The sequence below is a fragment of the Stigmatopora argus genome, chromosome 20, assembly GCF_051989625.1.
Source record: "Stigmatopora argus isolate UIUO_Sarg chromosome 20, RoL_Sarg_1.0, whole genome shotgun sequence".
NCBI lineage: Eukaryota > Metazoa > Chordata > Actinopteri > Syngnathiformes > Syngnathidae > Stigmatopora > Stigmatopora argus.
The window spans coordinates 5,557,253-5,572,842 of record NC_135406.1 but is presented as its reverse complement, the minus strand read 5'-3'; the positions used below and the strand labels follow the sequence as shown (position 1 = coordinate 5,572,842).

The window sequence follows — 15,590 nt, the reverse complement described above, 5'->3', positions numbered from 1 at the left end:
GCTTCGTAAAGCTGTGTTGATGCCGATCGCCAGGCCACAATCCATTGGGTGTATTGACAAAAGTACTACATATCCCAGCAGTCACTGCGCAGTACTTTTTCTACGGGAAAATAGTTGAGTCAGGGGCTGCTTGGCGTAGTTGTGAGAGCTGTAGAGGATGGTGTACCCTAACGACTGATTTATTTTATTTTATCGTGATAACAATTTTAGTATTGGTCCATATATAAAGCACACTGGATTATAAGGCGCCCTTTCTATTTTGGAGAAAATGTACCATATTTTCACGACTATAAGGCGCACCGCATTATAAGGCGCACCCTCAATGAATTACACACTTTAATGGTTTTTCCATATATAAGGCGCACTGGATTATAAGGCGCCCTGTCTATTTTGGAGAAAATTTAAGACTTAAGTGCGCCTTATAGTCGTGAAAATACGGTAAGACTTTTATGTGCGCTTTATAGTCATGAAAATACGGTAGTTGGGAAACGTTAGCCTAGCGGGCCGTATATTTGACCCCATGAACCGCTAACGTGTTTTTGATATTCCAACGTTAACCACAACCACCCTCACCCCGCACCCCCGTTTATTAAGATCTCTTAATCTACAACGCTCCAGCGCGACTTCCCAACAGAGTTCATTATTGATCCCCGGCATTTTCTTCCCATGAATTCCACTCCCGCCTTTCCTCACCTAAGCTGCATCAAGCGTATTTTTAACAGCAAAAAGGCCCTCACTATTTATTCCCCGCTTTTATCTTTTGCTCACATTTCCATACGTGTGATGCGCCAGAGATGATGACAGCCGCAGAAAGGCACTTGAACGTCGCGGTAGACACTCAATGTTCCCTATTGTCTGCGTTTCAGATCCGCTGGCTGCCACCTGCAGACGGAACTCCTCCGGGATGGAAGTCGAGGCAGTTCTGCTGAAGTATGTGTGAGTACTGTAATGAAATGTATGAAATATATATATATTCCTAGGGTTAATCATGTTTAGACTCGGGCTCCAGTTTTTCTCTTATTGCGGTTGCCTGATAAAATTTCTATGTTGGGGGCCTTGTCATGAAAATAATCCAACATCCAAATGATTTAAATGGCAACTTTCTGGCTTTAGGAAACACAAGGAGTTTTCTAGAATAAAAGATAGTGCCAGTTTTTCTAATATTTGACGTATTTTCTCACACATAAGCTGTATTTGTAACTAAAAAAATTATATAACTGAATCAACGTTATGGCTTATATATGCACAAATTGGACTAGAGATGCACGAAACTGCAAGTTGACAAGGACAAAACGCCATAAAATGCGGCTGTTATGCTCATTTATTTCAAAATAGAGAAAAGATAAACAGATGAAATGCTAAAACAAATTTATTTTGATGTCTATGAATGAAATTCAGGAAAAAAATCAACCGTAACTTGCATAAAACGTGAAAAAACTCATTTGTGGCTGCCATTGCTCGCTCAGGGCGCCGCCATCTTAGCTAGGGATGACAAACTATACCGCAACGGACACACTTCCTGGCTTAAGATTTTATTTCAAAGTAAAACATTTGTACTTCTTATTAAAACCATGAATATGGAGGTGAAAATTGTGAATCAGGGGGCGTCTTATACAAGAGAAAACGTCAAATTCAATGATTTTAAGGCAATTTTAAGTGTGTGGCTTATATGCGAGAAAAGATGGTGTTTTTTCTGACCAAATGGTCATCAGAATCTGCCATTTTAAAATTGAGATCCGAACCATTAAATGATCTTTTTGTTATCATGATTATGATTTTTCATTCATTCACCTGAGTGATGATGTCATCATTTTTTGCCAGGTTCATTCAAATGACAATCATATTTTCCGGACTATAAGTTGCACTAGTTTGGTCGGGCGACTTTTGTCTTCTTTTTTTTTTTTCACTCTGACCGCCATCACCTTGTTATTTTTTTAGGCTATATTCAAATCCTGGAATAACTGTCTCTCACATCTTAATATCTAAACATTTAAATATGTAAACCAAATTGCAATCACATTTGCAAATGAATTGTACATTTTGTAAATGAATTTTCAAACGTTAATGAACAAATCTACTGTGATAAAACAACAAAATTGCAATAACTATTAACCAGCAAAGCGATATCTGGCGCCATCTCGTGTTGTGAATGGGTATAATGTCTAGACCCCGAATATAAGACGACCAATACTTTTTCATTATTATTTCAATGCAAAAAAAACACTTACCGTATTTTCACGACTATACGGTGCATCGTATTTTTAGCCACAGTGTCAATAACGAAGCAACGGAAGCAAAACTGAGTTCGGTTGTACTTTATTTAGCCATTTTACAATTCATTACCACCCACAAATCCATCAAAGTCCTCATTTTCTGTGTCCGAATTGAACAATTGTCCAAATGAGTCATCGAAAACGCTGAGTTTTATACGTTCGTCCAGGCAGCCACAATCCATTCGCAAATAGTAGCTAGCTAGTAGCTAGCGTCCATGCTTCGTAAAGCTGTGTTGATTACGATTGCCAGGCCACAATCCATTCGCAAATAGTAGCTAGCTAGTAGCTAGCGTCCATGCTTCGTAAAGCTGTGTTGATGCCGATCGCCAGGCCCCAATCCATTCACAAATAGTAGCTAGCTAATAGCTAGCGTCCATGCTTCGTAAAGCTGTGTTGATGCCGATCGCCAGGCCACAATCCATTGGGTGTATTGACAAAAGAACTACATATCCCAGCAGTCACTGCGCAATACTTTTTCTACGAGAAAATAGTAGAGTCGGGGGCTGCTTGCCGTAGTTGTCCTATTGACTGATTTATTTCATTTTATCGTGATAACAATTTTAGTATTGGTCCATATATAAAGCGCACTGGATTATAAGGCGCCCTGTCTATTTTGGAGAAAATTTAAGACTTTTATGTGTGCCTTATAGTCGTGAAAATACGGTATATTCGGGTCAATACGATAAATTTTTGGCTGTCGGAAAAATGCGGTATAAAACGCGCTCATGTATTGCAGCCTAATCAATGGATTCAATGTCAATCCCCCCATTGGTCAGAGTACTTGAACCATGTTTGTGAGCCGAATCGTCTTTGACGTGCGTGCCGGCGAGACGACCTGGCGCCGGACGCGATTGCCGAGTCAACCGATGGGACGCATAATGCGCATTTTCCATTTGACAAAACACGGTGGTGGATATCGCCGACCTCCGCGTTTTTACTGGATCTTGCCGTCTTTTAGTCAGGAAAGTGGGACTTTATTGCCCCCCGCCCTTCTCCTCATGTAACGCTCAAGTCCGAACTCGTGTCAGCTCGGCGTACGTCAGCGTGAGAAACAAAGACGCGGCCTCAGGGCTTTTTTTTCAGATTACAGGGGCTTCTGCCAGAAGCCCCCCAGCCCTCCCTCTCGATTGTTGCGTAGGTGAAGGCAACCAGTCAGGTTTGCTACAATCACACAATCGACGATTTATGACCCACGCGAGTTTGTTGTCTGTTGGACTTCACGGCCGCGAAAGTCGCCAAGCGTGATTCATGACAGTGTGAATGTTGCGTGCGAGATCGTCCAATCAGGAAAGAGGATGCTTCACTTTCTAACTGCTTTCCGAGCCTCAGGGTTGCCAGATCACAAAGACTCCAAACTATTCACACCATCAATATAACCCACATGTGTCAAAGTGGCGGCCCAGGGGCCAAATCTGGCCCGCCACATCATTTTGTGTGGGCCGGGAAAGTAAATCATAAGTGCCGAGTTTCTGTTTTAGGATCAAATTATAATGAAGAGTATAGATGTATATTAAATGTCCTGATTTTCCCTCTTTTAAATCAATAATTGTATTTTTTTAATCATTTTTTTCTGTGTTTTTAGTTCAAAAATCATTTTGTAAAATATAAAAATATATATAAAAAAGCTAAAATAAACATTGTTTTAGATCTATTAAAAACGGAATATTCAGGGATTTTAATCCAGTTCTTTTAATCAATTTATTAAAAAAATCTAAATATTATATCTAAAATGGTCCGGCCCACATGAGATCTGGTCACCATGAATGTAGCCCACCAACCAAACTGGGTTTGACACCCCTGATATAACCCATTTACCATATTTACTCGCATATAAGCCACCCCCGTGTATCAGGCGCAAAATTAAAATGGCCCTAAAATTGTTGAATTTGACAATTCCCCGCGTATAAGCGCCCCTGGTTCACAATTTTCACTTCCATATTCATGGTTTTAATAGGGAGTACAAATGTGTTACTTTGAAGGGAAAATCCTAAGAAAAATCATCGCACGTCGTATTTCTTAGATACTGTAGGAAGTTAATATACCTGTCTTTATAAATGGAAAATATCAAATTCTTCAATTTGAAAAAGAAATAAGTCTATCTTGATGAGAACTTGAAGCTTTCTAATGACAAAATGTACCGTGGTGGCCAAATTGCTTCTAATGTCGAAATATCTCTTTTTTTGACGGTTCATATTTCTGCAATAGTTGTCACTTTCGAACAAGAAATAAATAGCGGTATAGTGTTCACCAAGTCTCTGGGTGCAATAATAGCATGGGATACACATTATGCGACACCCTAGGTAAGATGCCAACGCCCTGAGCGAGCAGTGACGGAAACAAGTGAGTTTTTTCACGTTTTATGTCGGCTCAAAATTCATTTTATTTTGCGTTTTCTGTTTATCTTTTCTCTATTTTGAAATAAATGACCTGCCAAAGAATTAAAATCAATAAGAAAAATCAGGCATTTTTGGCAGGCCAATTTTTTTTTGTTTGATCGTAAAGACTAAACATTGGTTAAAGTAACGAGGCGTCTGTTGACATGCGTCGGAAGTCAGAGAAATAAAATATAAATAAAAAAAAAATGTGTAAACTGCTGCAAAAACATTAACTTTTTAAAAAGTTTTATTCTTGTAGTTTTGATTCAAAATGCATATCTAGTCGTTGGATAAAGACGGGTGTAGTAATATACGGAATATTTGTATTATTTGGCAGCTTTGTAGGGAGTTGTTGTTGAGAGACAGCCAATGGGAGGCCAGCAGGAGATTGTCAAACAGGACGCAACGCCTCTGCGACAATTTCAAAATAAAATAACGTATACAGGAAATGTATTGACATTTTGGGGTATTGTAGTTTGGATCTTGCTTTTCTATATTGGAATAGTCATTTGGAAATGAACTGAAAAGTTTGTATCTAAAAGCATTTGTAAGTTAGTGCACTGTCTTTTTTGCCGCATCTCTTTCGTGTATAACAGATATCTACGAGCACTGGGCGGAGCTTTGCATTTTTTCAGTGTTTTTTTCCTGTTAGTCATTGCGAATGGCGGATTGATCGCTAAATCATTTTGGGAATATTTTGAAGGGAATACAAAAACAAACAACCCTCGATAGGTTGCGTATGAAAGTCAGGGTGGAGGTGGGCCCAATAGAGCCAACCCGAGAGAAGAAAGGTATCAAAATTTGAAAGAAAATTAGAATTAAGTTTAGTGTAAGGTTAAATTAAACTTGGGTAGGTAGGTAGGTTTTTGTAGGTAGGTTTTCGTAGGTAGTTAAGTTTTCGTAGGTAGGTAGGTTTTCGTAGGTAGTTAAGTTTTCATAGGTAGGTAGGTTTTCGTAGGTAGGTAGGTTTTCGTAGGTCTTCGTAGGTAAGTTTTCGTAGGTAGGTAGGTTTTTGTAGGTAGGTAGGTAAGTTTTCGTAGGTAGGTAGTAAGGTTTTCGTAGGTAGGTAGGTAGGTTTTCGTAGGTAGGTAGGTAGGTAGGTTTTCGTAGGTAGGTAGTAAGGTTTTCGTAGGTAGGTAGTTAGGTTTTCGTAGGTAGGTAGGTTTTCGTAGGTAGGTTTTCGTAGGTAGGTAGGTAGGTAGGTAGGTTTTCGTAGGTAGGTAGGTTTTTGTAGGTAGGTACGAAGGTTTTCGTAGGTAGGTAGGTAGGTTTTCGTAGGTAGGTAGGTATTCGTAGGTAGGTAGGTAGGTAGGTTAGTAGGTAGGTAGGTAGGTTTTCGTAGGTAGGTAGGTTGGTTTTCGTAGGTAGGCAGGTAGGTTTTCGTATATAGGTAGGTAGGTATATTTCTTTTTTTTTTAAATCGGATTAAAATAACTGGATCAAAAGCCCTAAATATTATATAATATATATACATATTATATGTAAAATGCTCTGGCCCACCTGAAATGGAGTTGACGTTAATGCGGCCCGCGAACCAACCCGAGTTTGACACCCTTGGTATAGGGTTTCGTAAAGTGAAAAGTTTGTATGCAGAAGCATTCGTAAGTAGAGGTACCACTGCATTTACCATTTTACGGGAGAATTGATGAGAAAGCAAACAACCCCCTGTTGAATTCTTCTTGTTTATGGATCCCACGCCTGGCTGCCAGTTCTTTCCTGTAACACATTAAGCCAACGAATCGCTAAAGCATTCCTAAATGCGTGTTCAATCATCAACCCAGTCTTTTAACCTTGGCCCGCCTCAGCCGGAACAAATAAGGGCGGTCTCGGGGAAGTTTCGGGCGCCGCATCAGCCTAGCCGAGCGTCTGGAGAGTGCCTCCCATTCGCTCACCCTTGACTGAACGCGCTCCGTCGGGAATTAGCGAGGCCAGCCGTGTCTGTTCAAAAAAAATACAAACGTGTTGTCTCGGCGTCCTCAGGTTCCCGATGCGTGATGGCGGCCTCTGTGACGGGGTCGCCGACCGCCACTCCGAGCACGGACTGCCTCCTGCCGCGGCGGCGGCGAACTGTCGGTAAGCGTATCATCGCTAGCGCCGGCTGATGCTAACGGACAACGACAAAAAGGTGTGAAGCTCACACCTTCCCCCGGCTTTGTCCTCTGCCCCCCCCGGGACTTCCTTCACTTTGGGACGTGTGAGAAGTGGAAACCTGATAGCGAAAATGGGAAATGCTAGCGTGAAATCTAAATAGTAGCTCGTTTACAAATGGCCGCCAAAGAATGACTTGGTTCGATACCGTATTTTGGGACTATAAGTCGCATCAGCCAAAGATTACGCAATCAAGAGGAAATAAAATGTATAGTGTATTTTCCGGACTATAAGTCGCAAAAGCCAAAGATTACGCAATCAAGAGGAAACAAAATGTTGACTGTATTTTCCGGACTATAAGTCGCACCAGCCAAAGATTACGCAATCAAGAGGAGATAAAATGTTTACCGTATTTTCCGGACTATAAGTCGCAAAAGGCAAAGATTACGCAATCAAGAGGAAACAATGTTTACTGTATTTTCCGGACTATAGGTCGCACCAGCCAAAGATTACGCAAACAAGAGGAAACAAAATGTTTACTGTATTTTCCGGACTATAAGTCGCACCAGCCAAAGATTACGCAAACAAGAGGAAACAATATTTACTGTATTTTCCGGACTATAAATCGCAAAAGCCAAAGATTATGCAATCAAGAGGAAACAATGTATACCATATTTTCCGGACTATAAGTCGCACCAGCTAAAGATTATGCAATCAAGAGGAAATAAAATGTATAGTGTATTTTCCGGACTATAAGTCGCAAAAGACAAAGATTACGCAATCAAGAGGAAATAAAATGTACAGTGTATTTTCTGGACTATAATTCGCAAAAGCCAAAGATTACGCAAACAAGAGGAAACAATATTTACTGTATTTTCCGGACTATAAGTCGCAAAAGCCAAAGATTATGCAATCAAGAGGAAACAATGTATACCATATTTTCCGGACTATAAGTCGCACCAGCTAAAGATTATGCAATCAAGAGGAAATAAAATGTATAGTGTATTTTCCGGACTATAAGTCGCAAAAGACAAAGATTACGCAATCAAGAGGAAATAAAATGTACAGTGTATTTTCTGGACTATAATTCGCAAAAGCCAAAGATTACGCAAACAAGAGGAAACAATATTTACTGTATTTTCCGGACTATAAGTCGCAAAAGCCAAAGATTATGCAATCAAGAGGAAACAATGTATACCATATTTTCCGGACTATAAGTCGCACCAGCTAAAGATTACGCAATCAAGAGGAAATAAAATGTATAGTGTATTTTCCGGACTATAAGTCGCAAAAGACAAAGATTACGCAATCAAGAGGAAACAAAATGTAAACTGTATTTTCCGGACTATAAGTCGCACCAGCCAAAGATTACGCAATCAAGAGGAAACAAAATGTATACAGTATTTTCCGGACTATAAGTCGCACCAGCCAAAAATTTAGCAATCAAGAGCAAATAAAATGTATAGTGTATTTTCCGGACTATAAGTCGCAAAAGCCAAAGATTCCGCAATCAAGAGGAAATAAAATGTTGACTGTATTTTCTGGACTATAAGTCGCATAAAATACAGTATTTTCTGGACTATTATTCTCACTTTACTTCATCAAATTGTATTGCCTGTGACTAATACTTAAGTGCGACTTGTATGTTTTTTTTCTCTCTGACAACCGATGGCCTGTTTTTTTTAGGCTAGAGTTATAAAAAAACTGTAAATTTTACATTAATAGCTCCTTATTTAGCCTATTGTTCTCCATTTAGCTATTTTTAGTATGTTTGTTTTTCATTTCTGATCAGATAAAACCTCCCTAAAATGCAACCTAAGCTACTTTTTGCATTATTTGGTCGGTGGACTTATAGTCCGTACAATACGGTAAGTATTAGTCATTTTTGGGAGGGCGATTTAAAAAAAAAAGTATTTTTTAATCAGAAATCAGCAACAAACACATAAAAGTAATAATAGTAAAATGGAGAACAAATGGCTAAAGTTTTTCTGAGGAAAAAACGTGGCAAACTTTGACAAAATGCGCGGCTTATACTCCGGAAAATACAATGACTTTCCAATGTTTGCTAACTACAACAGCACATGATCAGATTTGTGCTCATTTTTTTGGTCTGTTTTTCTTAGGCCTCCCACGCGGACACCTGCCTCCATCAAACATCAAGAAACCCCCCCAAGACCCCTCTATTTTTTGGAGATGTTTTCTTCCAAATCCCGTTCCAGCGGCGCTCTGGCCACACCCCCGCCAAAGGTACCTCCCCCTCGTTTACAGGTATGCAAAAAGACGCGCAGGCGTTTATATGCACGGTGCCCAAAGCGCTGCCTGATTATAAAAAAACGGGGGTACGTTATCGTTAATTTGGAGTACACCTTTCCTTCTATTCGTGTGATTAAAATTGTGAAAAGCATGAATTTACCCGGCAAAAAAACCCGTAAAAGAAACCCTAAAAAAAGGTACTTGTTTTTTAAGAAAGAGGTATTTTTATAATCAATTTAAAAGTATTCGTGTTGGGCTAGAGCAGGGGAAGCATACGGAAATTACAATCAGGCAAATTAGTAGGACGCCTTGCTTAAAATAGAACATCGTAATACGCTAGGGGAAATAAATGGATTTTAACCGGGTATTACGTGTGACAATCGAACAAATTTTTAGCTTTCTGTATGACGGTTGGGGCCAAATGCTAGCCATTAGCCTAGCGCTAGCTCAACATGAAGCTAGCGTGTTTGACCTGTTGTGTTTATCCCGTGGCTTTTGTTTTTGTTTTGTTGTTGTTGGCCAAACAATTAGAAAGGAGCGCCATACCAAAGCCGTCCAGTTGGGGCGCTCAAGAGCGCAATACACAGCTATAATTAGCAACAGACCAAAGGCATTTTGTTTTGTATACACTGGAGGGGAGCTAGGCTAGCTAGTGCTAGCGACTGCATTTTTGACGTGAAAACTAGGTTGTTTTTTGGTGTGTTTTTTTTAAATGGCGCTCACTTGAAGTCTCCAAACTACTTTTAAAACAACTTAGGTTTATTTATTTTATCTTTTTAAAAAGCCATTGACAATTGACGTTTTTATCACTAGCAGTTGCATACTGAGGAAAAAATAGACATTTGCTGTCCTCGTGTGGACATAAGCTGCAATTACATGACGTTTTCTTTGCAAAAAAGGTTAATATAGTAAGAAAAATGTGCTTCTGAAAGTGTCTTCTATTTGAAGTGGGAGGGACGGCTGTAAATGACAGCTGCCATCCCTCCCACATCAAATTTTCGGAGTAAAAACGGTTTATCGTTGAAATATTTCATTTCCTGTCCGGTACAAAGGCGGTCAAAAGTTTGGAGACATTTTCCCATTGTGGTCAATGGTCAAGTGTCTCAAAACTTTTGGTACAATCTTATTTAAGGTGTAAAATATTACAAATAATCCGTCATAATCATAGACGTTTTTGTTTGAAAATTCTTTTTCAATTTTCATGTGTCAATTCATGTTTTTATCGGCCTGAATAGACCCAAAACGATTTATTAAAATATTAATATGCATATTTTTTTCTTTTATTCCTTTATTTCAAGTATTTATAATGTGTGTGTTTATATGGGTGTTGTTTTCCTCCCCTAAGTATATAATTCAATGTAAGTATTAATATTGTATATTATTTTGTTTGCGTGTGTTGTATCTGATGGGTTGGAACGTACTGTACGATATACTGTATAAATAATACATAATTCACTGTGAAATCCCGACAAAAAAAACTAAAAAATACGATAAGAAATACCAATAGAGTGAATGGCAGATTTTCTATTATGGTGCGGTAAATCCCATGTTTGTGTGTATATATGCTGTGGTTAGTTGCATATCAAGCTAGCCTTGTTTGTTTGGGGAAAAAAAACGTTTTTATGAAATTATTTAATGAAGACATTAAAGTCCAAAATGTTCTGAACTTTGTTTTTTTTTCAGGTTTATATTTGATGTTAATTTTGGGGGGAAAAAGTCAAATGTTATTTGTATTCTATTGCTTTTCAGTGTGTTTTACATATTTGCAAACTGCCACAAATTCATTATAAATCATTAAAAAATCGATCTAATAATAATATAAAATGAATATATATGTATAATGAGAGATATAATGGATTTTAATAGTAATAGAAAGATTTATTGAAAAAGTTTGTCATTAATCATGATTATACATGACAGCATTAAGACAAAATACATTATTAGACATTCATATCATAAAACTGAAGTCAAATATCAGATTTTATTGGTTGAATCAATTAAAAAACAAATATTTTAACTCATTGTCTGCCATTGGCGGTGCTAGACCTGCATACTGAGGAAAAAAATTGACATTTGCTGTCCTCGTGTGGACATAAGCTGCAATTACATGCAAAAAAAGGTTAATATAGTAATACAAATGTGCTTCTAAAAGTATAAAAAAAAGGGAATAAAAAGGTTACTGCTTCTTGAAAGTCCTCTTGGCATCCACACCATCATAGTTGAAACTCTAAAAAGAAGTACAACAAATTATTAGGGCCACAAAAGAAAAAAAGGGGTGGGGCTACGAGACTTGCATATCATATTGAAATTATACACAGGAAAATCGAAATTGTACTTTATGTAATATTTATCTAAATTTACCACACTGCCTATATTCATAGTAAGTCATATATAATGACTTTTTCCCTCATCATGTACTGTATTTTCCGCACTATAAGGCGCCAGTGAACGACTCACCTTATTATCCAATGCGTTTTATATATTGGTTAATCGTTGTTAACACAGGTCCATCTCGTGGATTTATAACACCCCCAATTACTACTACTATAGTTCAACCTAGTCGATGTATAACCCCCATATTACTACTACTACAGCTCCTTCTATTGGATGTATAACACAACCCCCTACTACTACTAGTACAGCTACAAATAGTGGTTCTATACACAACCCACTACTACTACTGCATCGCCATCTAGTGGAAGTATGACTCCTCATTACCACTACAACTCCTGCAGCTCCATATAGTGTATGTATAACCCCCCCCCCCCACTACTACTACAGCAGCTCCATATATTGGATGTATAACACAATCCCCTACTACTACTAGTACAGCTACAAATAGTGGTTCTATACACAACCCACTACTACTGCATCTCCATCTAGTGGAAGTATAACTCCTCATTACCACTACAACTCCTGCAGCTCCATATAGTGTATGTATAACCCCCCCCTACTACTACTACAGCAGCTCCATATATTGGATGTATAACACAATCCCCTACTACTACAGCAGCTCCATCTATTGGATGTATAACACAATCCCCTACTACTACTACTACTACAGCAGCTCCATCTATTGGATGTATAACACAATCCCCTACTACTACTACAGCTACAAATAGTGGTTCTATTCACAACCCACTACTACTACAGCTCCATGTAGTGGAGGTATAACTCTCCTCATTACCACTACAACACCTGCAGCTCCATATAGTGTATGTATAACACCCCCCCCCCCCCCTACTACTACTACTACTACAGCTCCATCTATTGGATGTATAACACAATCCCCTACTACTACTACTACTACAGCTACAAATAGTGGTTCTATACACAACCCACTACTACTACAGCTTCATGTGGTGGAGGTATACTTCTACTACTAAATCTCTATCTAATGGGGGCACAAGCAACCCCCCCCCCCCCCCACTAACACAGCTTCATCTAGTGGATGTATAAAATAACCCCCAATTACTACTACAGCTACAAATAGTGGTTCTATACACAACCCATTACAACTACAGCTCCATGTAGTGAATGTATACTACTACTACTACATGTCTATCTAGTGGATGCATAAACAACCCCTGACTACCACAGCTCCATCTAGTGGATGCTTAAACAACCCCCGACTACTACTAATACTACTACAGCTACAATTAGTGGTTCTATACACAACCCACTACTACTACAGCTACAAATAGGGGTTCTATACACAACCCACTACAACTACAGCTCCATGTAGTGAATGTATACTACTACTACTACTACATGTTTATCTAGTGGATGCATAAACAACCCCTGACGACCACAGCTCCATCTAGTGGATGTGTAACACAATCCCCTACTACTACTACTGTGTCTTATAACCTATTTTAAGATAACCCTTTCATTCCAACGTTTTATACATAATACTACAATTTGAATCTCATAATATTATGACTTTAATCTTCTAATTATGACTTTTATTCGTGTAGTCATATTTCTTTTCTTACTATGACCCCAAAAGTAGTCATTTTTAACTCACCTGCACAAGTTCATCCCCCATTACGACTCGGGTGGTGGTCAGCACCTTGTCGTTGTCCTTGCGGGTGAATTTTCCTTTCAACATGGCGCCGTCCAGTTCCCATGTTCCCTATAAAACACACACACACACACATACACAAACTCCTGGGCTACCATTGTTTTGAAAAGAAAACCACTTCCTCTTTTGCTAACTACCACAGCGCACCGGGCACTCACCGAGACTTCGGTGCCGTCAGCCAGGCTGTAGTCGAAGGGCGTCCCCAGCGTGAAGTGGATGTCCTTCGTGCGGAAGGTGCTGGACTCTTTAATTTGAAAATCGTTGCCGCTTTGCTGGATGCTAATCTTCAGGTTGTCGTGCTCGGCCAGTTTGCGCTTCATCACGTTGATGCCTGCGGGAAAAAGTGGGTTCCCATTAGATTTAGTGAAGTAGTTACTTGTTGTACCTCTACTTACGAAATTGCCTTTTTTATTAAGCGATTAAAAACCATACAAATGTATTTTCACACATAAAAGTCTAAAATGTAATACACGGTGGTCAAAGTGGTGGCCCGGGGGCCAAATCTGGCCCGCCATATCATTTTTTGCGGCCCGAGAAAGTCAATCATGAGTGCCAACTTTCTGTTTTAGGATCAAATTAAAATTAAGAGTATAGATGTATGTAAAATTTCCTGTTTTTCCCCCTTTTAAATCAATAATTGTAATTTTTTAATCCATTTTTTCTGTGTTTTTAGTTCAGAAATCATTTTGTAAAATCTAAAAATATATATATAAAAAAAGCAAAAATAAACATTGTTTTAGATCTATAAAAACAGAATATTCAGGGATTTTGATCCAGTTCTTTTAATTCATTTATAATTTAAAAAAATCTAAATATTATATCTAAAATGGTCTGGCCCACATGAAACCGAGTTGACGTTAATGCGGTCCGCGAATCAACCCATAAAATGCCGTTTTATTGTCGTGGATTAAAAAAAGCTAAAAATAAATACATTTTAAAAAGTTTAATTTCATTCATATTTATGCAAAATAGAATTTTTTTACAGTTTTTTCATATCACACCCTGTTATGAGAGAAATCGCAAATCCTTTGAATTTTTTTTTTTTTTAAATTTATGAACATTTTAAGTTAAATGTTAATAATTTGAGTTATTTTTAAGTAATGTGGCTATGAATATAAATTGTTATTATTTAGAAACAATACAGTTTGGGGGAAAATATTTATTGATATGCAAAAAAAATCACTATTTTAAATGCTCAATTTATTCCAAAATATTTTTTATTTTTCATTTGTTATTATGTTATTTATTAAAAGTGTATATATATATATATATATATATATATATGTGTGTATATATATATATATATGTATATATATATATATATGTATATATGTGTATATATATATATATGTGTATATATATATATATATATATATATATGTATGTATGTATGTATATATATATATATATATATATATATATATATGTATGTATGTATATATATGTATGTATATATATATATATATATGTGTATGTATATATATATATATATATATATATATATATATGTGTATATATATATATATATATATATATATATATATATATAGACTCCACTCCACTGCCTGTAAAAAATAATAATAATAATGAAAAAATAAATAAAATAAAATAAACTGCTGCAACATGCAGTCGGTGCAAAATTTATTTTGTTCACTTGAATTTATATCTTTTATAATAGATTTTTAGATATAGATTTGGTCAATTAACATAGAATTCTTGCACCAAATATTTTTGTTTCATTTAAAATATGTTTTTAATGAGAAAATACTGTCCATCGTTTATTTAAATTATTTTTTAAGTTAATGCAGTCCATGAATCAACCCGAGACTGTATACTACAACCCACATGGCCATCTGGCGGACAAACTGGGTATTACATCCCCCATCATAATGGCTGCGGAGGGAACTATTTCATGCTTGTTAATAATTTTAAGACATTAATAAATAATTTTTCTTATAATTTCCTCTCATTTTTGTGTTTTTTCCACATCTTTCATACAAAATTGGGACACTTTGAGCAATTTTAAATGGTTTAGTTGACAAATTGGGGAATTTACATATAAAGTACTGCTCTACTTACAAAATTTTCAAGTTACAAAAAAAGTTTTTTTTTTTTTTTTTTTTTTATAAAGGTATACCGCTCCAATTCGCCACTCACCCATTTGTTCCATGAAGGCGTCGTAGTTCTCGCCGCTTTCCACCTTCCAAGTTCCGTCGAAGGCCATGACTGCAGTCGGGGGGGCAACGCGGCGATTTTAGACCGTGGGACCGAGAACTCGGGGGGCCACCTCGGTTTATATACCCGAGCGGCCCCCCGCCCTTCCCTCGCGTGATGCGCTTTCTTTTTTTGTGTGTAAATGTACGGCTATCCATCTCCGCCCTGAAACACTACCGCACTGTTCTCGCCAAAGCAAAAGCGGAGGACAAGGGTGGGCTGTTGTTTGGCCGGGGGCGGGGGGCCGTCGGTCAGCTGAGGCTCCCTTTTTGTTCCTCGCTGGCCTTTTCAAACTGCGTTTGT

At 37.7% G+C, this 15,590-nt stretch overlaps 2 protein-coding genes and 1 long non-coding RNA gene across 6 annotated transcripts in view; 1 reads left to right on the top strand and 2 right to left on the bottom strand.

Moving 5' to 3' along the window:
• The window catches only part of LOC144065737 (RNA-binding protein with multiple splicing-like), a 28,374-nt gene extending 17,719 nt beyond the window's left edge, over positions 1-10,655 (top strand). The window contains exons 9-11 of one of the 4 annotated variants that reach the window (XR_013297285.1): positions 867-930; positions 6,629-6,721; positions 8,860-10,655. Coding sequence is in view for 2 of the 4 variants with exons in the window: in XM_077588782.1 (XP_077444908.1) it covers positions 867-929 (63 nt within the window). In the remaining 2 variants the exon portion in view is untranslated. Of the gene's footprint in view, positions 1-866; positions 937-6,628; positions 6,722-8,859 lie in introns of all 4 variants that reach the window. The other 3 variants (XR_013297284.1, XM_077588782.1, XM_077588781.1) reach the window with 3 other exon arrangements.
• On the bottom strand, positions 443-6,662 carry LOC144065739 (uncharacterized). Its single transcript, XR_013297286.1, has 3 exons — positions 6,439-6,662; positions 6,276-6,364; positions 443-943 (listed from the first exon to the last, which is right to left on the bottom strand). It is a non-coding gene; the product is annotated as an uncharacterized LOC144065739 (long non-coding RNA).
• A 296-nt stretch (positions 10,656-10,951) lies between the features above and the next one.
• LOC144065738 (fatty acid-binding protein, intestinal-like) lies at positions 10,952-15,460 on the bottom strand. Its single transcript, XM_077588784.1, has 4 exons — positions 15,231-15,460; positions 13,232-13,404; positions 13,017-13,124; positions 10,952-11,216 (listed from the first exon to the last, which is right to left on the bottom strand). Exons 1-4 carry the CDS (start codon positions 15,295-15,297, stop codon positions 11,166-11,168), a joined length of 399 nt encoding a protein of 132 aa, XP_077444910.1. The 5' UTR covers positions 15,298-15,460; the 3' UTR covers positions 10,952-11,165.
• Between the last annotated feature and the right edge of the window lie 130 nt (positions 15,461-15,590).